Below are 26,363 nucleotides of genomic sequence, written 5' to 3'. Positions count from 1 at the left end.
CCTCCCCCTCCCCCTCCCTCTTTCTCTCCATCCCTCTCTCCCTCCCTCCCTCTCTTTCTCTCCCTCCCTCTCCTCTTTCCTCTCCCTCCTTCATTCTACAGAGAGAAAACAGGCCCAGAGAGTCCAGGGGATGTGCCTGAGCTGGGTCTCGGGTGGGTCTCGGGTGGGCCTCTGCCAGCCCTGGAGCCCTCCAGCCTGGGGCCAGGCAGCTGATTCCCCCTCCTCCTCTCAGGTTGGCCTTCTGTGACTCAGGTGACACCTTGGTGTTGGCCGCAGTGACAAAGCCCCCGCTTCCCCCGGCCGCCACCTGGCTGAGACGGGACCCTCGGAGTCTAAGAGATGGAGCAGCTGCCGGAGAGAGGTGAATGGCCCCACGGGGGCTGCCCTGGCTGGGTGGGTGGGACATCCACGCTGGGCTGGAGGCCACCCCAGGCTCAGCACGCCTTCCCTGCTGAGGTGGGGTGCAATCCTTTCCCCTCCGTCCCTTCTCCCCCCAGTCACCGCCTTCTTCTCATCTGGGGGGGGGGGCTGCTCTGCCCTGTGCCCCCCTCTCCTTGGCCTTCCTTTCGTGGCCTTGCCTGGGCTGTCCCCCTGACTCATGGCTCCCTGTAGAGCTCGGCTCCCCGGGCCTCAGTTTCCTCATCTGTGAAGGGATCCTGTGCCTGGATGGACCCCCTCCTCTTCTCTGCCTCCCCGGGCTGGTCGGCGCCTGCCACGTGGAGCATTTGTTGAGGTCTGCCCGGTTTCCTCCACCTTCTCTCGTTTCTCAATTCCTCGGCTCCTCAGATCTGTCATTTCTTTTCTTCGGCACAGGCAGCCACCTCCCCAGGGCGCTCCTTTGTGTCCAAGTCACAAAGAATGCTGCCGGAGCATGTTGGTTCACGTGGAACCCTGCTCCCTCTTGACTCTGTGGGCTAGGTCATGCCCAGGTGGGTTGCTGGGCACGGACACTTGAGTGATTTTCTTTCTGTAATTCCACATGGGACTCCAGAGCAGTTGGCCCCCGTGCAGCTCCACCAACAATGTATCAGCATGTCTGTCCTCCCGCAGCCCCTCAAGCATGGGCTGTTCCCATTGTTTTTCATCTCTGCCGTTTTGCACCTCACTCTTGGTGATTCGGAGCTTGTTTTTACGTGGTCCTGCCCCCTCGATGTTTGTTGGATTTGAACCCTGGGCTCTCCTGGCTTTGGGTCTGGATGCTGTGTCCACTTTGTACCTCATCCTGCCTCACTATGCGAGATGGGACCCATTGAATGAGCTGATGTGTAATGGGGTGAATGGAAAGGACTTCATGGGGTTCAAAAAAATCCATCTTGGGAGCCCAGGATGGGGAAGGTATAGCAAGATTCATGGCTGTCGTTGACCTTTCTTTGGTTCACAGAGACCACTGAGATGCAGGGACGGATTGGAGGAAAGAAGGACAGGGAGCCAGAGGAAGACTCAGGTGAGCGAGGACCCAGGCCTTTGGACTTCTGGCCACCTCGCTCCCCCGTCCACGCTGCTGCTGCACCTGGGACCCTCCCCTCCCCAGCCTGGTCACTGTCCTCCTGAGACAGGCTGGGCTCAAACTGAACTTGGCTGCTGCTGGGACCTTGGGGCATTCCCTGTGGGTCTCCCAGGCCTTAACAGGGCAGGACTGGTTGGTCGTAGGTGTGCTTAGGACAGCCACCACTGGGGAGAGGCCGCTGGCCTGGCTCCCAGGTTGCCCCCTCTCTGATAAGAACCAAGGGACTCCTGGCCTTGGTGAACGGAGCGCCGGGCCCAGAATCCCCGGGCCTACAGGGCCTGGCTTTGGCCTTGGGCCACAATGTGACCTTTCTCAGACGCTTCCTCCTTGTTACCATGGGTGTCAGGGTCCTGGCGCCAGCTGCTGTAGAGTGAGGGAGTGGGCCAGGCAGGTGATTTACTGCCATGGTCCCTGTGCTCAGTCAGCTCTGGATGGCTGCCCTCACGCCCATTAACAACCACTGCCAACCTACGCCTGCCTAGAGCTAACTGCCCAGTGTGAGTGAACTTAATGCTGTTAACTACCACCACTGCTACCTGCTGCTGACTGCCTCTCCTACTGCCTACCATTACTGCTGCCTCATACCACTACTGACTACTATCACTACTACTACTGGCTACTCTTACCCGCCACGTCTACCCACTACTGCTAGTGATACTGTGACCATTATTACCATTAACTGCCGTGACTACTGCCTGTCATCACTCTCTCACTAACTACTGTCACTACTACTGTTGACTACTCTCAACCACCACTTCTGTCTGCCGCCACTAGTAACACTCCTACAACTAACTACCACCACCTGGTACCGTTACTACTAATTACTATAACTACCATTACTACACCTAGTACCATGCTAACTACTTTTACTACTACTCTTACTAACTCTCTCAACTGCCACACCTGCCTAGTGTCACTGGGAACACCACTACTACAACCACCTGGTACCAGTGCTACTAATTACAATGACAAACATTACTATTACTTAGTCCCACGACTAACTACTGTTACTACTATTAACTGCACTTCACTACCACTATTACCTACTACTGAGTACCAAGACTACCTCCTCATACTAGAACTAACTACTATTACTATGACTTCTCTTAGTAGCAACTCTTAACTGCGCTCCTCCCTCCTATCACTAGTAACACCACTACCAGCCACTCCTAACTGCCATTCTTACTGTCACCTAACACTCTGACAGTTACCTGGCACCACCACTGACCACTCAAACTGCCCCTCCTATTTACTGTCCCTGGTCACAGCACTACCACCACATAGTACTCCCTAGGACCACTACTACTCACTACTGTATCCGTTGTCTACAAACCAGTACTACTACTAACTACTGTTCCCTATCCCTACCAGCGACTACCAGCCTATAACTATGCCCGCTGTCATCTCTGGCCAGGCCCCTCACAAGGGGAGGGCCAAGGCCTTTTCCCCAGTGTCCCGCAGTGGGAAGGACCCAACGCGTGGACTCACAAGTCTTAGTCTCAGGTGTAGACCTTCTACCACTTAGGACCATAGGATGGAGCTGTGGTTGGGATCTTGGGCATCATTTCATCCAACACTTTACAGATGAGGAAACTGAGGCCCAGAGTGGGGAAGGGACTTGCTCTAAGTTACAGGTAGTAAGTACCAAGTGCTCCCATATCCAAGGGAGTAAAATGATAGTGATGGAATTTGAACCCAGATCTTTGGCCTCGAGGCAGCAAGAGAGCGCCACAGCGCATAGAGCACAGGGCTTGGAGTCAGGAAGACCTGAATGCAAATCCAGCTTCAGATGGTCATTGACTAGCCCTGGCCTGCCTCAGTTTCACCACCTGTAATGGGCATGAGAACAGCACGGAAGCGTTTTGCAAACCATCCCCGGCTGCTGCCGCTGTCACCCCCCTCAGCCTCACAGCCTGGGGTCCTTAGCCCCCTCCTGCCACAGTGAATGTTGGCTGCACTTGAGGCTTTAAAATCCCTTTGCTTAAGCCAGCGCCACGAGGGCGGGGTCTCTGGTGGGCATCACAGCCTTCGCGGGATGCCTGAAAGAGCCGAGGCTCAGCTTGTCACGTGACAGCTCCATCCCTCAGCCTCTCTGACCTCTGTGCACAGATCCCTGGGGACATGGGGGGGGGGTTCCGTGGACCCCAGCTAAGACCCCAGCCTCCGGAGCCCCAGAGATCTCCGTTCTGCGGTCTCGGCCCCCGTCAGCTGCTTTGTCAGGGACAAGACACTTGTCTTCTCTGTGGTCAGGGCCTTGGCTGGGTTGGGGCACTTCAGGGGAGACGGTCCCCGCACACCTGCCGTAACCTGTGTCTCTCCTGCTCTCTCCTCAACGCAGATGACAGGCGGCGATACCGAGCGTGGGTGGCGGAGAAGTTCAGCTCTTTGAGGGCCGAAGACTCGTGGCCCCGGGAGCAGGAGAACTTCCTGTATGGGCCCGTGACTCTGCTCTTGTCTCGCACTTGTGCCAAGGTCAGGGTGGTCATCGGAGAGGAGGGCTCAGAGCTCCCGCCTGGTGAAGGGCCACCCTTCAGTGAGATCCCTGGCCAGGCTGGGCAGCTGGGGGCACTGTTCCAGCTCGACGATGGGACCGAGCAGCGGCCCAGCACCGTGGTCCTGCAGGGGCCTATGGGCATCGGCAAGACTGTGCTGGCCAGGAAGCTGATGCTGGACTGGGCTCGCGGGCGCCTCTGCCGGGACACATTTTGGTACGTCTTCTACTTCAACCTTGGAGACATGGACGGGACGGTCGAGAGGAGCATGGCCGAGCTGATCGCCAGCGAGTGGCCTGGCCCGCCAGTCCCCGTCCCCGAGATCCTGTCACGGCCCCAGAGTCTCCTATTCATCGTGGATGGTCTGGAGGAGCTGAGGCCCTTCCTGGACGGGCCCGAAGCCGAGCTGTGTCGGGATGGGGCTGAGCGGCGGCCTCTGGCCGGCCTCTTCCAGGGCCTGCTCCGGAGAAGCCTGCTGCCCGAAGCCTGCCTGCTGCTGGTCGTGCGGCCCTCGGGTTGGGCCTGCCTGGCACGCTGGCTGGGCTGCCCTCAGCTCGTCGAGGTCCTGGGGCTGTCCAAGGCTGACTGCGAGGGCTACTTCCACAGGTTTTTTGGGGACAGGGCGAGCGCACGGGCCGCCCTGGCCGCCACGCGGGACAACGAGACGCTGGCCACCCTGTGCCGTGCCCCGCTGGTCTGCTGGCTGATCTGTACGGGCCTGAAGCAGAGGCTGGAGGACGGGGAGGACCTGCGCCAGGGCCCCCTCACCGCGACGCATCTCTACGTGTCCTACGTGACCAGCCTGTACCGAGGCCGCGCCCCACCCAACGAGGCCCAGCTGCAGGCTCTGTGTCGCCTGGCTGCCGACAGGGTGCTGGCGCACGCCACGAGCTTCGACGGCAGCGACCTGGAGAGGCTCAGGCTGGCCGCAGCCGACCTCGGGCCCTTCCTAGCCACGCACATCCTCCTTCGGCGGGGGCCTGGCTACTCCTTCCTCCACCTGACTTTGCAGGAGTTTTTTGCCGCCCTGTACAGCGGGATGGAGGTGACCCAGAGCCCATCGGTGGCACACACAGTCCAGGGCCTCACCACAGAGCTGGGGAAGTACTCAGGGGTGGACACCAGCTTTCTGAGCCTGGCTGTGCACTTCCTCTTTGGCCTCTTAAACCCTGAGTGCGTGAGGCTCCTGGAGGCAGAGCTGGGCTGCCGCCTGTCCCCCCGGCTGCGGCGGGACCTGCTACTGTGGGCCGCGGTGTTCAGCGGCTCCACCACGCCGTCGCTGCGCGCCCTCTCCCTGCACCACTTCTTCTTCAGCCTGTATGAGACGCAGGACAGCGCCTTTGTGACGGAGGCCATGGACCACTTCCGGGACCTGCATCTCGTGCTCTGGAGCAAGGTGGACTTGCTGGTGTCCTCTTACTGCCTGCGCCATTGCCGCCGGCTGGAGAAACTGGTACTCCACATCCAGAGGGAAGTCTTCCACGAGGACCCGGACGAGGAGCTGCAGGCCAGCTCCCCGGTCGAGCCTGGGTGAGCGCCAGCCTCCGCCTGGCCTGCACCTGAGGGCCCCCGGGCTCCTGCCATGCTGCTGCGGTGGGTGGCCAGGGGCTCAAAGCCCGCCGCAGACACTTGTTGGCTGTCTCTCTCATCCTCTGCCTGCCTCGGTTTCCTTCCCTGTAAGATGGGGATCACAGGCAGGGACCGCATGAGCTGACGTGTGTGCTAGGTCAGCGCTGGTCATTCTCATTCGGGCTAGACTCAGGCCTCCCAGACGGCAAAGCCGGTGCTCCCTTTGGGCTAGTTGACCAACTGTCCGTTTCTTCTCTCGTCCAGGGCCCAGGCTTCAGACCTCACTGCCTCGCGGTGGAAGGCCCTGTACTCGGTGCTGAGCACCAATGCTGCCCTGCGGGAGATGGAGCTGAGCTTCTCCTCCATGAATGACCTGTGCGTGAAGAGCCTGAGCGAACAGCTGACACACCCAGACTGTCCCCTACAGACTCTGAGGTGAGCCCCCCAAGGGCGTGGCGGGGCTGGCCGGACGCGGACAGGGTGGGTTTGATTTGTTGCTGGCACTTGCATGTGGACATGTCCAAGGGTGGGTGGCCATGCAGGACCAGCATTAGGAGAGAGGTTAGGGCTGGATCTGCTTAGCAATGATCCTTGAACTCGTGGAATGCCAAGATAACTCAGTAAGAGAGGAGAGTATGGAGGGAGAAGAGGAGGGGTCTGGGGCAGAGCCTCACGCTGTTTGGGGGGAGATGGATGGTGAGCAGCCAGGCTGCGGGGGAGGGCGGAGAACCAGGAGAAAGTAGCCACTGAGGGCTGGCCAATGGGAGCACAGCTGCTGAGCAGGCAGGAGGAGGAGGATGGGGAAAGGCCATCCCATTTAGCAGTCAGGAAACCTCTGGGACCCTCAGGGAGAGCAGGCTCAGTGAGCGGGAGGTAAGGAGGAAGCCAGCCAGTGTAGACAGCTTTTCTAGGCATTTGACTGGACAAGGGGAGGGGTTGGGTGTGGGGGTGGGCAGAGAGTGAGAGAATCTGGGGACGTTTTTCAAGATTGTTTGGTGCATTTGCTGGGTATCCACACCACTCTTGTTGGGAATCCCTTGTTTTTCCTCTTCACTGGAATCGCTACCCTCCGAGCCTTCAGTTTCCCATTCTTCCTGGCGTGACTTCTGCAGAATTTTAGTCTGTGGGTTCCTGTTGGAAATATCCAAATTGCTAACCTGTCTGCCTGAATTCCTCATCTGTAAAATAGGGATTGTAGTAGTATTTGCCTCTCAGCATGGTTGTGAGGATAAAATGAGGTGATATTTGTAAAGCTCTTTGCAAACCTTAAACTGCTCTATGTGCTGGTCCTTCCTTCCTTCCTTCCACCCTTCTTTCCTTCCTTCCACCCTTCCTTCTTTCTTTCCTTCCTTCCTTCCTTCCTCTCTTCTTTCCACTCTTCCTTCCTTCCTTTCCTTTCTTCCTTCTACCCTTCCTTCCACTTTTCTTCCTTTTCCTTTTTCTTGTTGTTCCCTGCTCTACCTACAGCTTTTGGAAGATCCCCGAAAGAGATGAGTGGAACTCACCAGGGAACTGGGGTGGGCAGTACTGGGGGATCAGTGGGACAAAAACCAGGCCATTCTAGGGAGGGCCTTGGTGGAGGCCGAAGGAACGACCGTGTCCATTTCTAGCCTTCCTCTGCTGCAGGGTCCGGCAGACTGCCTTCGTCTCCTTTGCCTGTGGGGATTTCCTGCTTGCTCTCATTGGTCACCGGCATCTGGTGGGCCTTGACCTGGACCTTCTGCTGGGGGACGATGGAATGAAGCTGCTGTGTGAGGCCTTGAGACACCCACATTGTAACTTCCAGTATCTGAGGTTAGCCTTCCAAGAGGTCCTCAGCACCGACTCCTTTGGGCCACTGCCCCCTCTCCTCCCCTCTCCTTCTCTCGCACTCTTGCTTTCGCTCTCTTGCTCCTGTATCTGAGTGGTCAGGGTGTTTGATGGAGAGTCTGTAAGTATGTTAAAGTGCCGTAGGATGTTGGGGAGAAGAGAAACATTGTGAGCCAGGGACCAAACTCACTGAGGGAGGAAGGTGGCACAACAGCTGCCAGGATTGTGATTGGGTGGGAGATATGATTGGCATGAACCTCAAAGGAGGAGAGGCCACTGAGGGATGGAGGAAGGGGAGAACCTGGAGACAGCTAAGGGGAACCTTGACCGGTGAGCCGAGAGAATGAATGACGGTGCGGCCAGTCCTGGAGAGGCAGCCAGGGAGGCTGTGTCTTCAGGGAGAAGCCAGGTTTCAGTAAGAGTAGATGGATGGAGCGGGAGAGAAACAGATTGAAGTAAAGGACCAAACATCCCAGAGGGCACAGTGGAAGGGCTGTGGGGAGTTGGGCTGGAACTTCAGGGTGGGAGGTTGCGAGGATGGGCAAGGGGAATCAGGTGGGAGGGAGTAGGTTTGGGTCCTAATCTACAGATGAGTCACTGGGATGTGAAGGGTATGACCAGGTGTGGGGATGGAGGGCACCACCCCTCTACCCTCCGAGGACTGGCACAGCAGGAGATGGGAAGCCTGCAGTCAGGGGGAGGGCTGCTGTGCCCTGTTGGGAGATTGGGCTGGTGCAGGAGGGAGAAGATGCAGGGCTCAGGGCACCCCTGGTCTGAGGTCTTCTCCCCTTCCGAGGCTGGCCACGAGGGGGCAGCAGGAAGCGTCAGGTGGGCAGGAGCTGGGGGCTGAGGCCTGGGTTCAGATTCCAGCTTTGATAGGCACTCAGTGACAGTGAGCCAGGTAGTTGCCTCTCCTGTGGATAAAGCTGAAGCGTGGCCATAGGGGGATGGCGTCCTGCTCTGCCCAGCCCCGGGGCACCTCCTCCCGCTCTGGCTGGCCCTCCTGTTGTACTGGTGCTCTCTGCTTCTCTCCTTCCTCCCCAGGCCGAGGCATCTTCTTTCCTCTCTCAGCTTTCTCGTTCCCTCCCTCCAGTTCTCTCCAGTGTCTCCTTCCCTGTCAGTCACCTGCTGCCTCTACCTGGTCAAGGCTTCCCAGTCGTCTTGGCTGTGCCGCCTGCACCTTCTCCCTTTCCTGCTCCTTCTGTGCATGGGGCAGTCATCTCCTTTTCAGGGAGAAATAGAAACATGGCGGGGGCGAGGGATGAGGAGAGAGATGGAGGGTGGGAGGGGGACGAGTACAGACAGAGAAGAGACACAGAGGAGAGAGATGGGACAGGCAGAGGAGAGGGACATAGAGAAGAGATGGGCCAGACAGGGACAGACACAGAGGAGAGAGACAGAATGGAAGAGGAAAGGAAGAAAAGGGAAGGAGGAAGAGAGGAAAGGAAAGAAAAATAAGAGGGAGAGGGAGGGATGGAATGAGGGGGCTGGGGAGAGAGACGCAGGAGTGGGAAAGAGGGAAGGAGAGACGAGAGAGGGAGGGGAGAAGCGGGGGGCTGATGGGGGCAGGAGGCGGGGGGAGGCGGCCTCGATGACACTCTGTCTGCCTTGCCTCCCCCACCAAGGTTGAAGAGCTGTGCCCTCACCGAGGCTTGCTGTCCAGATCTCGCCGGGGCCCTCGCCTGTAACCAGAGCCTAACCCATCTCAACCTGGGGGGGAATCAGCTCCTGGACAGCGGCGTGCACGTGCTGTGTGGGGCCTTGAGCCAGCCGGAGTGTCACCTCCAGAAACTGGTGTAAGTGGTCGCCCCTCCTTCCCTTCCTGTCTTGTCAGGGTTGCTTGGTGGTGTCATAATGCGTTTTACAAATCAGTTTGTAGGCTGGCTTTGTGTGATAGCCAGGCTTGAGAGGGGCTGGGGGCTGCCGCCTCTCAGGCTTGTCTCCAGGGTTGTGGGGACAGGGATGAGGGCTTGATTTGGAGTCTCTGAAGGTGGCCCTCCCTGCCTCTCCTGAAGGCCCTGTGGGAAGGCCTGGGTGCCATGTTTGAGGAAGAACACTGACAAGTGGATGTGTGTCCAGAGGAGAGGGTCTGGGGTGCTGAAGAGCCTTGGGGTCACACAGTGAGAGCACGGAGGACGTGAGGCTGCAGCGGGAGGAGGGAGGGAGAGCTGTGGTCGGGGCTGGCACATGGAGAAAGGTCTGGCCTTGCTCTCCTCGGCCCCACAAGGCAGCTCTGGGGGCAGCGACGGCTAGACATCCCAGGGAGGTAGCTCTGGGTCTGTCCAAAGAACTTCCCAGTAATCAGACAATAGTGGAATGGTTCACCTTGTGAGGTCATGAGCTCCCCATCACGTGAGGTCTTCTAAATGACCCTGGCCTGACCTGTCGGGAGCACAGCACACCGTAGCACAAGGAGCTCTCAGATCCAACACAGAGGGGCCTGAATCATGTGGAGTTCTGGAGCAGGCGCTGCCTCCTCCCCAGCCCGAGGCCAAGAGCCAGGGCAGCCCCAGTGAGGGAGGGAAGGGAAGTGGATAAATAATAGGCATGATTTGTCAGTTTCTCATTCAAATCAAGGTATTTCAGGTTCATATTTTAGGATCTCAGAGTCCTAGATTTTAGCATCAAATGTAAGCGGTACCAGTTCATCTTCCAGATACCTAAAGAGTAGTTTTCAGTTACGTTATTCCCACAAACGTAATTCAGACTCATAGGAGATTGTTTTTGGTTTATAAATTTTTTCTAGTTCCTAGACCTGTGCCTGGGTGTGGCGTTCCAGAGTGAGGAACAGGTGCGGGCCCTAGGCTGCATACTGATGGAGGAGCGAGCTCAGAAGTCCAGGAGCAGAGCAGGGTCGCCGTTCCAGCGTCCAGCCCAGTCTGGAGCCTGCAGCTGAATAACCGGGCCAAAGGGAAGCCTCCAGCTCTGTGGCTCTGACCCAGCAGAGCCGGACAGCTGCTGACAAGGGTGGAGGCCAGCAGCATCTGCTTACTCTTGCTTGACCAAAACCCAGGTCAGGAACTTTCAGAGCTCAGACTAGAGGGCAGCAATCAGACTTTCCCCTGCATCAGACCCCTTTGGGAGGCTTGGAAGCTGGCAGGTCCCCAGCCTGTCCCTGAGATTCCAGAAAAAAGCAGCCACAGGATCAGTGCAGACCCTCCCCGTAGGAGCGCGGCAAAGCTTGGCCCTCACATTAAGTCCAAAATCTAGGCTGGAAAAATAAACCAAAAAAAAAAAAGAAGAAGAAGAAGAATCCCACCAGAAAAAGCCATCGTGTTGTGAGGGATGCTCAGGACGCAAACCCAGAAGAAGAGAATGACCCCAAGATATCTACAGGCAGAGCCGGAGGAAAATAACAGCAACAACACAGTTGGGGCACAAATGTAGTTAGAATTCCTGGAAGGGATGAAGCAGGAGTTGTTGGTTCTTTTTTAAAGAGTTGAAAATGTTTTTTATAAATGAAATGAGAGCACTAGCAGAAAAAATGAGAAAAGAACCGAGGGCTGTGGAAGAAAGAATTAGGGAATTGACAGCTGGGTATAAGAGGTACAAAACCTTGCACAAGCAACCAACTCCCTGCAATTAGAGTGGACCAAGTAGAGGCCAGTGACTCCATATGGCAACAGGAAATATTAAAACAAACTAAAAAGACTGAGAAAAAGAGGAAAAAATGTGAGGTATGTCATAGCGAAAACAGCTGACCAAGAAGCAGATCGACAGGACTTAGCAGCCATCATTTTTAGGAGCAGAGAGCTTGGGATATGATATTCCAGAAAGCAAAAGATATGCGCTTTACAGTCAAGAATAACTTACGTGACAAAACTGGATCTAATGCTGCAGGGGAGCAAATGGACCTTCGGTGACACGGAGGACATCCAAGTATTCCTGGTGAAAAGATCAGAACTGAATAGAAACTTTGAGTTGCAAACACAGGAGTCAAGAGAAACATAAAAAGGTAAACGTGAATGAACAGTCATAAGGGACTAACCAAGGACAAACTGTCTGTACTGTAATATGGGGAGATAATTTATGTGCCCCTTCAGAACCCTGTTATCATCAGAGGTCATGGAGGGGAGTTTGATTAGACAAGGCCTGTTATGTCTTGATGTTCTTAAATATGGATGGAAAGAGGGGAAGAGGAATACAGGGACAGGAGAAGGGAGAGGAAGGCAAGTCAGGATGCACGAGTAGGTATCTCTACAAACGGAGGAAGCGGTGCGGGGGGTGGCTTTTATCTGAACTGGTGAAAGGAGAGAGAAGTACACATGCACACTTGGGTGCGGAAATGCATTTCCCTCAAGAAGAGAAATAGGCCGGAAAAGGAGGAAGAGAGAAGGGGTGTTAGCGGAGGTTAGATTCAGCCCTAGGCAAAACAGCTGCTAAGGATGTACAAAAATACTTAGAGCAGCTCTGTTTCTGGTGTCAAAGAATTGGAAAAGGGGGCTGCCCATCAATTGGGCAATGGCTGAGCAAGTTAGAGCGCATGGGTGTGATGGAGCAATGGTGCTGTAAGAGATCGTGGAGGGCACGGTTTCGGAGAAACCTTGAAGACGTGTATGAACAGGACCAAGAGAAGAGTTGATAGACTAAAGCAGTACCGCCAAGAGAATCAGCTCTCAGGAGCCCTGAGCTGCGTTGCAATCAGCCACAGTTCCAGAAGACCGGCGATGAAGCTTGTTTGGATGAGGCCAGGGTGGACGTTTGTTTTGCTTGACGATACACGTTTGTATGAGGGGTTTGGTTTTTCTTACTGTTCTCGAGGGGGGAGTGGATGGGAGGGAGAAAAGGTGGGTTTTTGCTGATTAAAAAAAATCAAGAAAGAAACCAGGATAGATACCACAGGATTGTAGAATAGCAGATGTCCTGAAAAACGGGAAGAGAACAGAGCCACAACGTATAGGCCAGTGAACTTGACTTTGATCCCTGGAAAAATTCTAGAAGAAATCACCGAAAGGCCAGTCGGCTAAAATCTAGAGCTGGAAGCAGTGATGACAAGGAGCCGGCCTGGCTTCACCAGGAGCAGGCCCCGCAGACCCACCTCGTCTTCTTTTCCCTGGATTGTGGCCAAGCTTTTGATAAGCTACTTCCCGCTCTTCTTGTGGAGGAGACGGAGTGATGTGCACTAGGTGATAACACAGCCCATCGCTGATTGGATGGACAGACCCATAACATCGTCGACTTCACGGTTGAGGCTGACCCTCTAATTTTACAGATGGGGAAACTGAGGTCCAGAGAAGTGCTGTCCAGGGTCACACAGCCAGGATTTGAACTCGGGTCTTCCTGACTGTTGAGATCTTGGGCTGCATTAGGAGGGGCTCTGGTCCCGGGAATAGGGAAGTGATGGCCCTCCTTGGACCCCCCTGAAGTAAGTCAGCCGAAGAAGGACAGCCAGGGTGGGGATGGGGGGCGGCCATGGGAGGGGGACAAAAAGGCTGACGTTGGCATCCGCGGGACTCGTGTGGAGAAGGGGTCGCGCCGGCTTTGTCTGATTGTAGAGGACAGAGTCAGGAGCGATGCGGGGAGGCTGCCAAGAGGGAGTTTTGATGTTGGGAACAGCTTCCTAGCAGCAGGGCTGGGCCTCCCTCTTTGGGGGAACCAGAGGCTGGATAACCACGGGTTGCGTGGTTTGCGCCCCACTGCAGACACTGCTTCCCTTTCCTCTCCTCCCCCTCTTCTAACCTTCGCCTTCACCTTCGTGTGTGCTTACTCAGGACTTCTCTCCTGGACCCTCTCCTGATTTTCTCACGGTCCACTTCCCCCAGTGGAGGGCCCAGGGTCATTTCCCACCTCTGTGTGTGTGTCTCTTGCAGGTTGGCGGGATGCGGCTTGACAGGCGGTGCTTGCCAGGATCTCTCTGCTGCTCTCACCGCCAGCCGGAATCTGAATCTGACGTGTCTGTGCCTCGCCCACAACAGCCTTCGGGATGACGGCGTGAAGATCCTGAGCACGGCTTTGAAACTCCCCGAGTGTCCCCTCCGGAGACTGACGTGAGCCCCGGTGGTCTCCTGGATGGCGGCTCGTGGCTTTGAGAGTTAGGGAGGGAGGGAGGAGAAGAGAGGAAAGAAGGACGAGAGGGAGGGAGGGAAAGAGGAGAGAGGGAGCGAGGAAAGGAGGAAGGGAGGGAGGGAAGAAGGGAGGGAGGGAGGAAAGAAGGAGAGAGTGAAGGAGGAGAGAGGGAGGAAGGAAAGGAGGGAGGGACAGAGGGAGAAGAAGGCAGGCAGGGAGGGAGGACTTGTGCCAGGTGCTGTTCTAAGCTCTGGGGAGGCAGCTGCAAGCGTGCCTCAGAGCTGGTTTTCTAGTTTGGGGAGCCTCACGCTAGAGGGAGCCAAAAAGTGTCAGTCGAGGTGGAGCGAGGAGAGTGAAGGGGCCCGACAGGAGGCCGTGGCTTCAGAGGGAGGGAAGGAACTGGGCCAGAGGGGAGTGAAGGCAGCTTGGCCTGGGCCCCTCTGCAGGGGCAGGCCCCAGGGGGCGGGGGTGAATCACCCGCAGGACAGGCAAGAGCCAGGAGGCGGCCTGTGGGAACTGGGGGCTATTGGCCTGGTGATCCCTGGGACGTCTCCTGGCACACACCAGCCGTGGGGGCCTCCGGGAAGGCCGCAGGGTTCCGCAGGGCACCATGTTCTCGTGGGCTCTGCAGGCTGGAAACCTGGCTGAAACCCAGGGGCAGGTGGGCCGTCCAGGTCCCATATTTGGCTATCAAGGGGCAGGGGGCCGGCCCCCTTCCGTAGCCGGTGGGGCTGCGGTGCCTGGGGAGCCTTTCTTCGCTGCCTCTGTTAAGTTTGCCTGCCTCGCCTTTCCCTTCCTAAACCTGGAAGCTAGGCCCTCCAGTGATACCTGGGTGGAAGGAGGAGGGACAGGCCTCGGGCACCCGTTTCAAGGCTGAGTGAAAAGGGGAGCTGCAGAGCCTTGGCCTTGAAAACTTGCTAACAATTAGGGCCAGCCAGCCTCGGGGACTGAGCAAGAGCCCCCACCCCAAATACGCCAGGGATGCTGGGATTCAGAGGCAGATGCTGTGTCCTGAGCTAGAGGGGTCCTGGGAGAATGGGGGACTCAGAGAGTGCATGTGTGTGTCTGTGTGTGTGTGTGCGTGTCTCTGTGTGCATGCATGTGTACATGTGTCTCTGTGCGCACACATGTGCATGAGTGTGTGTATACATGTGTGTGCACGTGTCTGTGTATATGTGTGCCTCTGTGCTCACACATGTGTGGAATGTGTGCCTTGTAAGCATGTGTGTCGTGTGCACGTGTGTGTCTCTGTGCGCACACATGTGCGTGAGTGTATGCCCTGCTGGCACGTGTGTCTGTGTGTCTGTGTGTACACGTGTTTACATGTCTCTGTGTGCACACATGTATGTGCGTGAATGTGTGTCCATCTGTGTGGCTGTATATGGGTGTGTGTGCGAGTTCATGTGTGTCTGTGTACATGTCTCTATGTGTGCATGCACATGTGTGTACGTGTCGTGTGCACGTGTGGCCATATGTGGGTGTGTGTGTCCACGTGTGTCCACGTCGATCCATGTTTGGGGGGCGTGTGCGTCTGCCCACGTCCATGCCTGTGTCCATCCGCGTCCCACAGGCTGTGGAGCTGTGGCCTCACGGCCGCGGGTTGCCAGGATCTCTCCGCCGCGCTCCTCAGCAGCAAGAACCTGACCCACCTGGACCTGGGGGAGAACGAGGTTGGAGATGAAGGCATGAAGCTGCTGTGTGCAGCCTTGGGGCAGCCGCAGTGCAACCTTCAGGCCTTGGAGTAAGTCCCTGTTGTTCTCAGCCGTTATTTAGTGCCTCGTGTGCAGAGGCCTGTGGGCATCGCCATCTCACGGGGAGGGAGGATGTGTGTACAGCTGGCTGGTGTGTAACTGGAACAGTAACCAGTCAGCACAATCCTGGGAGGGAGGCGCGGATTTTAGAGCTGAGGAAACCGAGGCAGGCAGAGGTGAAGGGACCTGCCTAGAGTCACCCGTCCAGCACACTGACGCCTGACCTGACCGGGCCTCTTCCGCAGCGTCCTGGTCTGCTTCCTCACCGAGGCCTGCTGTCAGGACCTCTCGGACATGCTCATCCTCAACCAGAGCCTGCGAAGCCTGAACCTGGGATACAACGCCCTCAAAGACGCGGGGGTCAAGCTGCTGTGCGATGCCCTGAGACACCCCAGCTGCCAGCTCCAGAGGCTTGGGTATGCGGGGGGGCCTGGTGGGACCCAGGCCTGCTGCCCCCCAAGAGGGATGCCACCAAGACTGTAAACCCATGGAGGGCAGGGCTTGTCCTTGACACTTCCCCAACATCCACATGCCGGCCTTTCTTCTGGAGATTAAGATGAGGTAGAATCAGCGTCTCAGAACTGAGGGGGACCTTAATGGACAGGAGGAACAGGCAGGTGTTCTCCAGCCATGGAGCATCCCCTTGGCTCTCTGGTAAGGAAGGGAGGAAGGTCAAAGGTGACTCCAAGGTCAGGAGACTGGGAAGAGGGCAGCCTCATTAACCTAACTGGAGAAGCGATGGGGAGCCCCACACGGGGTTAGGGGGATGGTGACGAGTTCGGTGTCAGCCGTGTTGACGTCAGGGTGCCTTGGAGACAGTTGGATGGAACCATCCCTGCACATGGACTGTTTTAATAGAGGAATAGGGACACCAGGTAGATTGTGGAACAGGGAATGAGTATGTGAGCGGGGCCTCCAGCCCAAGGGCTGGCCTCCCTGCCGCTGGGTTCCAGTGCCCCCGCCCCCTCCGGGGCCGGGTCATTCTCAGCTGCCCTGCTTGTCTCCCTCTGGTAGGCTGGAGAGATGCCAGCTGAACGCCGCTTGCTGTCAGGATCTCTCCTCCGTTCTCCTCTGCAATCCACGGCTGAAGAGTCTCGACCTGGCCCAGAATGCCTTGTGGGACGAAGGCGTGAGGCTGCTGTGCAAGGCCTTAGAGCAGCCTGAATGCAAACTGCAGATCCTGGCGTAAGTGCCCTCTGGTAGGCACGGGGCTCCCTAGAGACATCCCCCTTTGATCCCTGGGGTCCAAGAGCCTGCCCCAGCAAGGCCTAGTGAGCCAAATAGACGGGGAGCTGACTGGCTGGCACGAGCCTGTATCCTGAGGGGACCACCCAGCTCAGTCGGGGCTGTCAGGTTGACTCACCCGCTGATGACTAGGGCCCCCTGCACCTTTGGAGGGGGGGCCATAGTTACGCCCACCACCAGTCCTCCATGGCGGAGTGCGGTCACTGTTTGGAGGCACCTTGTATGAGGAGAGGGGCTCTTGCCATCCGTCCTTGGAGAGTCACGAAAGCACTCAAGGTATCGGGCCGGCGAAGAGAAGCCTGGAGGCTGGGCTTTGTGGACAACCCCATGCCAAGCAAATGCATGGTTCTAATTGGCACTGTTGGGGAGTTACCCACACTGATAGAACACAGAAATAAGAATGATATAACTGTCCTTCTGGGTGTCCCACAGAGACGTTGCTCCCTTCTGGCCTTGGCTTCTGAGCCCAGGTCTGGTGCCTGTGCCCTCTCCTGGGCCAGCTGGGAGACGTATGCCCGAGGGGGCAGAGTCCTGTCAACTGGACCCCACATACACCTTACACAGGAGGAAACTGAGGCCCTGATTGAGGAAGGGACTTCCCCAAGGTCACATAGCGAGTTATGTCGTAGAACTAACCCCTTGGAAAAACCTGGGGCAAGGCAGCCTGGAATCCAAAGCCCAAGTGAGTGGGATGCAGGGGGTACCTGGGGGGTGAGGGCTTGGAGCTCGGGCCTTAGAAGAGGCCATTCAGTGCTGTGGACACTGTTTGAATTTTGTCTTCCTATCCCCAGCACTGGGCACAGTGCCTGGCACCCAGTAGGTGCTTAGCTGATAAACCCTTTGCTCCTTCCCCAGGCTGTGGAGGGAGGCGTTCAGCGAGGACGCGCAGCAGATGCTGAAGGCGGCCGAGGAGAGCAAACCGCACCTGGTCATCACCAGTGACTGGTATAGTCACGAACCGGAGGAATATGGTTTTTCCTGGTGGCTGGAGACCTGACCGGCTCCCCTCCCCCATCCCACTCCCCCTTCCTCAGTCTGTCGCAAGGGCCTGTGGGATCAGAGGGCCACGGCTCATGTGCCCCGACCCGGCGGCTCCCCGGGCCTCCAGGCTCCAGCCCCCATCAGCCACGCGGTGCCCACGTCCCTCTTCCCCCTGGACACCTTTGCGCATGAATCAAATACAGACTGATTCTCCCTCCATTCCGTTTGCCTGTGATGAGTCCGTAGTATTTAGAGCTGGAGTGGGCAGGAGACCATCTGGTCCAGCCCTTCTCTGTCGGCAGGCCACACCCACAGAGGTCAGGCAGTCGGTTAAGCACCTACTGTGTGCCGGGCTCAGGCCCTGAGGAGAGAAGCCCCAGGGCAGGTGATGCTGGAGCCAGCATTGGAACCCAGCTCCTGGCACGCCCAGCAGAGGACCCTCCCCTCAGTTGGAAAACTTTGTGGGGCATCATTGGAAGGAAGGCTGTGAGCTGCTGTTGGGCCATTGATTTGTGCTGTGTGACTGCAGGAAGCTCATCAGTGTCTCTGGCCCTCAGTTTCCTCATTTGGAAAATGTCCCCCACCTCCCAAGGGGCTTGTGGAGAAAGAATCACCTGGACCAAGGGGAGGGGAGCCAGACGGGTGGGGCGGTTCCATCCAGGCATGTTTATACGCCTGCCCCGCGTTGGAAGGCACCGCATCAGTTCTGGGGCTACGAAGACATGCACGGCCTAATGAGAGCAGCACAGAGACAGGGAAGTAATGCAAAAGTGCCCCGTGAGCGGTGGCCCTGCGCCCCAAGCTCTGGGCTTCCCCTGATGGGGCTCATTCTTGGGGACTAGCTCATGTTATCCCCAGAGTTGCTGCTGGAAAATTTAGAACACTGTTGAAAGCGCTTGGGTCTAGGTTTTCTCAAATGTCGATAAAAGGGTCCTGGCTCCCGTCCAAGCACCCAAGGTTGGTGCATCTACAGGACGTTCAGGGACTCACCAGGGGCCTCCAATCAGCCAGAATGAGTCTGCTCCCAAGCGAGGGCCGTCCTTCAGGGTCTTGGGTCCCCCCGCAGAGGGGAAGCAGCTTGGGCTTCCGAGAAGGCGACCGGCCCATTCTTGTCCCTGACGCGCCCCGAGGCACCCCGCCTTCCTGATCCCCCCCAAGCACGTGCTTGTTCTTCAGGGAATCCTCCTTGGAGGGGATTGAGGGGGCACCTGGTGAGTCCCACTTTGAGATCCAGCCTGACAGCACCGCCTTGAATGCTTGGGTTCTCTGCAGAGGGTAAATGAATGTGGGGCGGAGTAGGTGAGCATGAAGACCCCAGCTGTCCAGACAGCTCAGTGGAAGGCCTTTTGCTCCCCTGTGGCCTGGCTTTCGCCCTCTGGCTTCCGTGATGGTGTCTTCTCTCCCAAGAGCTGATCACCACTCTTTCTGGAAGATGATGCTGGGGTCATGCGTCTATTCAGGAGGCGGGTTCTGGGACGTTACCACTTGGACCAAGTGGGGTCTTCTCCATAGCTGCCATCTTTTGGACTGAGGTGATGCTGCTAGCCTCCCACAGCCACAGGGTTGGGGTCCGGGAACTCTCCTCTTGGGCCACAGGGTTGAGAGCAGGGTTCAGATTCTGCCAAGCCCTCTGCCCAGACTTCCCTCCCCTCCCCAAAGAACCTGAGTCTGTTTTTAGCCCTGCTGTTCAGAGGATCTGCGGGGGAAAGGCAAAGGGGTAAGAAAGGCCCTAGTCTGGGATGAAGACCTTTTATACACCGGCACAAAGAGGTGGCTACTCACCCCATGGATGAAGCCAGTGACCATCCCAATTCAGCACAGAGACTAGCCTGGGACCCCCCTCCCCCATCACAGAAGGCTGTTACCAAGTGTGCCCAATGGATGCCACCCAGCTCCTCTCCTTGGGGTTGTCAGTGGGCATGTATGCCCACCCTTCAATGGACTGGCACCATCTATGCCAACCCAAAGCTCCTCATCCCTCCCCCTGCATGTACCTAGTGTGGGGGCTCTCACGAGGAAGGGCTTTGTGGGCAGGAGAGGTGATCGTGCCCAGGAGCGCATGGCTGATTTTTGTGGTAAATCAGTGGCCGTGCCAGAAAAGGAATGTGCCGTCTTTGTTTATATTCATATTCTGGTTTTCCGGCTACATGTAAGAACAATTTTTGACCTCCATTTCAAAAATGTTGAGTTCCTGATGGAGTCTGAATACATATCGAAGCATATTATTTTCACTTAAAATTTTTTGTGTGGTTTTTTTCTTTTGCTCTGTTTCTTCTTTCACAGTGTGACTAAGAGGGAAATAAGTTTTACATGATTGCACATATATAACCTTTATCAAATTGCTTACTGTCTTAGGGAGGAGGGAAGAAAGGGGGCGAGGAAATTTAGAATTCAAAATTGTTTTAAGAAAATGAATGTTAAAATTGTCTTTCCATGTAATTGGAAAAAATAAAAGGCTACTAAAATTTTTTAGCTCCAAATTCTCTCCCTCTCTGCCCTTCCCCTCCTTGAGAAGGCAAGCAATTCGACATAGGCTCTACACGTCTGCTCATGCAAAACGTATTTCCACATTAGCCATGTTGTGAAAAAAATAAAAACCAAGAAAAATAAAGTTTGTTTTTTTTAAAGTGTGCCTCAGTCTGCCTCAGGTCTCTCACCAGGTCTCTCTCCGGACAGCATCTTTCGTCGTGAGTCCTTTGGAACTGTCTTGGCTCGCTGTGCTGGTAAGAACAGCCAAGCCATTTGCGGGTGGTGATCACAGCATCGCTGCTGCTGGGGATGGGGTCCGCTGGCTCTGTTCACTCGCTGTTCTTCAGTTGTTTCAGGCGTGTGTGACCCCATTTGGGGGTTTTATTGACAAAGACACTGCAGTGGTGGGCCGTTTCCTTCTCCCGCCCATTTTACAGATGAGGAAACTGAGACAAACGGTGAAGTGACGTGCCCAGGGTCACACAGCTAGGAAGCGTCTGAGGCCGGATTTGAACCCGTGAAGGGGAACCTTCTTGATTCCGGTCCAGTGCTGTATCCACTGCGCCACCGAGCTGCCCCTTCACTCTGCATCGGTTCATGTAAGTCTTAACAGGTTCTTCTGAAACCACCCTGCTTATCATGTCTTACAGCACAGTAGTATTCCCTCACAATCACATGGCACGATTTGCTCAGCCAGTCCCCAACTGATGGACATCCCCTCAATTTCCAATTCTTTGCCATGAGAAAAGAGCTGCTATAAATATTTTGTACAGATAGGCCCTTTTTCTTTCTTTCTTTCTTTCTTTCTTTCTTTCTTTCTTTCTTTCTTGCAAGGCAGTGGGGTTTGGTGACTTGCCCAGGGTCCCACAGCTAGTAAGTTTCAAGTGTCTGAGGCCAGATTTGAACTCAGGTCCTCCTGAATCCAGGGCCGGTACTCTTTCCACTGCGCCACCTAGCTGCCTCGCCTTTTCCTTTTTCTTTGATCTCTTTGGGATACAAGCCTAGTAGTGGTATTGCTGGATCCAAGGGTGTGCACAGTTTGGTGGCCCTCTGGGCAGAGTTCCAAATTGCTCTCCAGAATGGTTGGATTTACTGGGTACCAGACACTGCTCAGGCATGGGGGTACAAGTCCCAAAAAATGAAACTCTGTGCGCTTTAAAACTTTTTAAAAAATGATATAATGAAAATCCCCTTTCTCTCCTTCCCAACCTCCCTCCCCTCCCATCCCATTCAAGAGAAAGAAAAACAGAAGCCTTGTACCAAACCCAGGCAGTCATGCAAACGGACTCTGGCACTGGCCGTGTCCAGAAGTCCACCTCTGTCAGGAGGAGGGTTTGATCAGAGTTCTTCTGGTTCTGCTCACTTCATCTGCATCAGTCATGGGAGTCTTCCCAGGTTTCTTTGAAACCATCCCCCTCACCGTTTCCTACAGCCCGAGAATATTCCATCCCATGCATGCCCCAGGAGGTGGTCAGCTGTTCCCTTCTGGGGCGGGGGCTCTCTGCTTAGTTTTCTCCTTCTTTGCCACTACAAAAACAGCTGTTATAAATATTTTTGTACATGGGGTCCTTTTCCTTCCTTTGATCTCTTTGAGGTTTTGGGGGAAAGACAATAAGCATTTCTGTATAGTGCCTACGATGTGCCAGGCACTCTGCTAAGTGCATTTACCAATATTTGATCCTCACAACAACTGCTATTTATGAGCCTAATTTTATATATGAAGAAAGTGAGCAGGCTGAGGTTAGGTGGAGACTTGCCCAAGGTCGCTCAGCTAGCAAGCATCTGAGGTCCGGTCTAGGCCTCGCAGTGGCATGCTGGGTCAAAGGGCACGCACGGTTTGAAGACTTTGGGCACAGAAACTCTGTACTCACGGAGCTTAATTCCAATGGAGGAACCACAAGGATGTGCATCAGTATGTCCAGAGTCACTATGAGGTCGCTAAGGAGGGAGGCCACCGACAGCTTCATCAAGACAGGCTTCACCGAGAAGATGCTGCTGAGGGTGCCTTGGTCAGGAGACGAGAGAGTGCGTTCCTGGCCCTGCTGAGGAGGGCTGAGCAACAGCGCTGGAAAGGGGGGTTGGAGCCAGACTGGGAAGGACTGAAGAAGCGAAACAGGCGTTTACCGATTATCTTTGAGGCAGGACGGAACACTTGGAGTTCATTAGTGGAGTGACGGTCAGTCTGCATTTAAGGGAGCGTATGGGAATCAATGGGAAGGCCATTGGGATGAGCTGGGCGTTTCCTGGGGCAGCGGGTGTGAGCAGAGAAGGGGTTAGAGTGGGGAGGGGGGCCTGCAGCAGAAAGAGGGGAATTTGGAAGGGGCTGGCTTGGGCTCGCTGAGTTAGAAGCAATCAATAGGCTGGTGATGGGGGAGGTGAGCTCAGAGACGCTGGGGTGTTAGACGCAATAATTGCCTCTCAAGGTGGCATCTGTGCCATCACGGGGGCAGGGGGAGGGTGGGGTGCCTGGTGGACTTTTGTTCCAGAGGCTTCGGGCCACGTCCGTCAGGGCGTCCACTTCTCTGTGAGCCTAGCGAAGAGCGCGTCCCCAAACCGCTGGCTGGGTGCTCCCAGGGGCCGGCCCCTGAGGGTGCGGTAAGCCCTGGGTCACGTCAGCACTGGGCACACTTGAGGCCTCCTGGGGAGGCTGGTGCCCTCTTGCTGACGTCAGCCTCCTCGATGCAGCTGGGGCGGGGAGGAATCTGACGTTGCTCTGGCCCCACTGATCGATGTGTGTGCTCCAGCAGCGAGGGCACATGGGGGGTCAGAGGTTGGGCCTTCCCCCAACGTTTCCCTTCATTTCTACCCAAGCAACCAGATCCTCCCTGTTAGTGAGAATTAAAGCCAGGTTCCCTTGTCGATTCCTTTTGAAGGGTGAAATTATCACTAAGGCACTACTTTGGGCAGATTTCTAGCATATGTGTGGATAACTGAGGCCCCCCCGTCACTACTGCATCATGCTTCTGTTTTCCACCCGTGATGTTTCCATAACTCCTCATCTGTTTATTTCCTTTCGGTCCAAGTGGACTGTCTGTTAAAAATCCTCCAATGACAAAATCACATCTCCTTTACCCTGCACCAAATGACTCTCCATAATGCTTGTCCCTCCGGTGTCTGGATTACTTCACACGAGTATACCTACTTCGTACAAAATGCTACCCTACCTACCCGCTCTTTTAAATAAAGTATACCCGTTCAGAACCGTATTTCTCTCCCGGGTCTCATCACGCCAAATCTCAGTGATGCGCAGGAAGCCATGTGTGCCTCCTTGCATTCTGACCTCTGGCCTTCTTAATCCTTGGAGTTTCGGCAGGATTTTACTGCCACCTCCTATGAATGGACGAAGCTGCCCTTCTCCCTTCCGCGTGACTGCACTCTCTAGCATCTAACTTGAAGGCTATACATAAGCAGTCTCCTTTCTCCCCACTCTTTTTATTCCAAAGCCCTTTTTATTAGATTTGCAAGACACTTGGCAGATGCATTTAATGGCCTTTGTTAAGGGCACTCTCCCTCTCGCCAGGCATCTGTCAACCCTGTATCGGGAGCTATGGTCCAGAAATCCAAATCCCACTGTCAAACACCCGGCCATCTCTTCGCCGCTCTGCATCCCTTACCTTCGATGTGCAAAAGTGAGGAGAACACCGTATGGTCTTCAGTTTCTTGCCCAAGGCTTAACAACCTTTGGTAATATTTAGATTCCTTCTGAAAGCATCACCCGTCCAGACATGAGCCACCAGAAGTATGTCACTGACGTCCATCGCGACGACTCAGTTCTGTTGTGCTTTGGACACACGCTGCAGGGAGACAGATAAACAGATATCTCAGAACCCCAGGCAGGAAACCTCCAGCTAATACAAGTCCCCTCTTCTTTGAAGCCCCGTCGCTCGACGGATGAGCTTCCCCGGATGGTTTCTGCGGCCCTTTTACATCCTTCTGGGGAGGTCAGGCAGCTTCTCCCTTCTTCAGAGCATCCTGCTTCCTCCACTTTAGGAAGTCCAAGGTCTGTGTTTAATAGCCAGTGGTACAGAACACACACACACACACACACATGCACACACACTACCCCACTCTTCACTTGACCCTGCTACTCTCTTAAACTATGATCCTATAACTCTTCCTCATTTTACAGTCAGACTCCTAGAAAGGAACGTTTATGCCCATGTCCTCTGCGTCCTCCTATACGTGTGCCTTAGGTCACCTCCTGATTACCCCGACTTCCTCCCTGCTCAGCATGGCCACCTTCTGGTGATGCCAGGTGAGGTGGATCTGAGCCGCTCATATAAGGATTCCTATTCTGTCCTCTCCTGTATTCCTTGTGATAAAATATGATTAAAAAAAAAACCCAGTAAAGCTAGATGCCCCTAAAAACAAAACTGAAGAATGACCAATCTTTGTCCTATAAAACGGATCATGAAACACTTTCCTCCACTCAGTAGGGAAATAGGTGACCAAAGGTTCAGAATGCTCAGTACGTCAAAGGTGATTCTCCGTCCTTTTTAATCCATCTTCATTATGCGGGCTGTGTGTGTGGGGGGCGGGGATGGTAGGTTATAAAAGGAAATGACCAAGGCATCAATAAAACTCAGAAAATCATAAAGATGAAGCTGGCAAGGTTTTAGTTAAAACTGCAGAGTGACCCAGCTGCTGCTCATTTCTCTCCATAACTTCTTCCCACGTCTCAGAGGCAATATTTAGTAGCTAGAGAGCTGGACTTACAGTCAAATAGATCTGGGTTTAAATCCCCCATCAGAAATTTATTAGCTCTGCGCTTCTGAGCAAGCCATTTAACCTCTCAGCCTCAGTTTTCCCATCTGTGAAACAGGGAAATAACTGTAGAACTTACCTCACAGGGATGTTAAGTGTGTGACGCATTTTATAAGCCTAAAAGTGTTATATAAATAGCTATTATTGTTACTATTGGTAACTTCATTATGGCTTCTGCCACTCTCTGCCAAAGCTTTTCTTTAACATATTGGTTCCCATTGCAGGACTTAAAATTTATGATAGGGAAAATACCAAAAGAAAATTGAGCCATGGGCTGAACCCTGGGAAACATGTACCTTAAGGACTTGGGGAAAACTCGGGTAGCCAACAAAGGGGACAGAGAAAGAAGAATTAAAGATGGGATGAGTACCAAGCAGATGTGGCATCTCTGAAGGAAAGAGAAGAAAGTATCTAGAAGGAGAGAAGAGGCAGTCATGTCAAAAACTTCACGGATGTCAAGGAGGTAAGAGATGGCGAGGTCTGAAAAAAACGGGGCCATTATATTTGCTGTTTAGGAGATCACTGGGGATTTCAGAGAGAGAAGTTTCAGTAGATTGACTGGCATGGAAAACAGGTTACAAGGTCTGGAGATGGTTGTTGGTGAAAAACTGGAGATCTTGGGTGGAGGCAGTTTTTTGAAAAGAATTTTAGAAACTAATGACAGGTGGGACCCCAGCTGGGGAGTGTAATAAGTCCAGGGCAGTTTTTTTTTTTTTTTAAAGAATTGGGAAGGTATCTTCACCTCAGGAAAGAGACTAGTGGTATGAAATGAAATGCCAAATTCTGAAACAAGGGCAAAGCTGACTATGTGCCTGTCCTAGAACAGAAAGTGCCTTTTAACTGTTCATCCAAAGAACTCAGCTGGGGGCTTCCTCTCCCTCCCATATGGTCCCTTGAGTGGGAGGACTGGAGAGGAATGGAGATAGGCTAGTGATAGGTCTTGCTTTCTATTGGCCATTATTACTTCTTGTGGGAATTTGCAAACTGCTGATTTTCTAGGAACTTGTTTGGATTTATGATCCTTTTTAAAAAAATAAAAATGGAATCCTTCTTTAAAAAAGTATTGGGAAAGATGACCACACCTAGTGGAGGAAAAGTGATCCCCAACTTCCTGCAGCTGTCTGCTATACCACAAAATCTGTTGGGGGTCACTAGAACGTTTAGGCTTGGTCACAAGATGCTTGCAAAGCTGAAACCACAAAACGACTAAATGGTGTTGCTCTTAGAAAAGGTATTTAATGGAAATCACCAGCACAGAGACTACAGGGGCATTCTCAGCAGTGACATGAACCTATGAAAAATGACTGAATGCTTAAAAGACAACCAAACATTCAGGATGCTCATTGTTTTTTCCCCTGTAAAGGGGTCTGCAGTAGATTTCAATCAATACCTGTCCTAGATCAGTGGGCCTACAGTTGCCACAGCAATAGTGGGAGGGAAGAAAGTAAGAAGGGAAAGAGAGGAAGAATAAGTCAAGAGACAAAGGGGCAGTAAAGTGGGGAGAGGTAGGAGCACTGAAGGGAGGGGAGAAGGAGGGAGAGAGATGGAGAGAAAAAAAGAGAGTGGGAGAGGGATAGGGAGAGACAGAGAAGACTTAAGGAGAGTGGGTCTAGGCCTCCAAACCCCTGATCAATCATTAGGAAGAGAGAAAGAATGAGAAACTTCGGTTGTTCTGCTCAGTCTGCGATAAAGGAAGGGTAGATGTGACACCAAGAGGCTGTTTCTTTGAGGAAGGGAGAAGGGAAGGGGGCAGAATGATTTCTACGCTTT

General features: G+C 54.5%; 1 protein-coding gene across 2 annotated transcripts in view; it reads left to right on the top strand.

Annotated features, from left to right (window-relative positions):
* The window catches only part of LOC114041514 (NACHT, LRR and PYD domains-containing protein 14-like), a 20,630-nt gene extending 1,058 nt beyond the window's left edge, over positions 1-19,572 (top strand). The window contains exons 2-12 of one of the 2 annotated variants that reach the window (XM_027859975.1): positions 233-361; positions 1,382-1,444; positions 3,846-5,529; positions 5,833-6,003; positions 7,195-7,362; positions 9,003-9,173; positions 13,188-13,364; positions 14,954-15,124; positions 15,380-15,550; positions 16,149-16,319; positions 17,235-19,572. In XM_027859975.1, the coding sequence (XP_027715776.1) occupies positions 340-361; positions 1,382-1,444; positions 3,846-5,529; positions 5,833-6,003; positions 7,195-7,362; positions 9,003-9,173; positions 13,188-13,364; positions 14,954-15,124; positions 15,380-15,550; positions 16,149-16,319; positions 17,235-17,376 (3,111 nt within the window). In that variant the 5' untranslated portion in view covers positions 233-339 and the 3' untranslated portion in view covers positions 17,377-19,572. Of the gene's footprint in view, positions 1-232; positions 362-812; positions 930-1,381; positions 1,445-3,845; positions 5,530-5,832; positions 6,004-7,194; positions 7,363-9,002; positions 9,174-13,187; positions 13,365-14,953; positions 15,125-15,379; positions 15,551-16,148; positions 16,320-17,234 lie in introns of those variants that run through there. The other variant, XM_027859974.1, reaches the window with a different exon arrangement.
* Positions 19,573-26,363: the final 6,791 nt, after the last annotated feature.

This window comes from Vombatus ursinus, unplaced genomic scaffold (assembly GCF_900497805.2).
Source record: "Vombatus ursinus unplaced genomic scaffold, bare-nosed wombat genome assembly UNPS02014175.1, whole genome shotgun sequence".
NCBI lineage: Eukaryota > Metazoa > Chordata > Mammalia > Diprotodontia > Vombatidae > Vombatus > Vombatus ursinus.
Note: the sequence above shows the minus strand (reverse complement) of the source record. Positions and strands in the feature narration are given on the sequence as shown.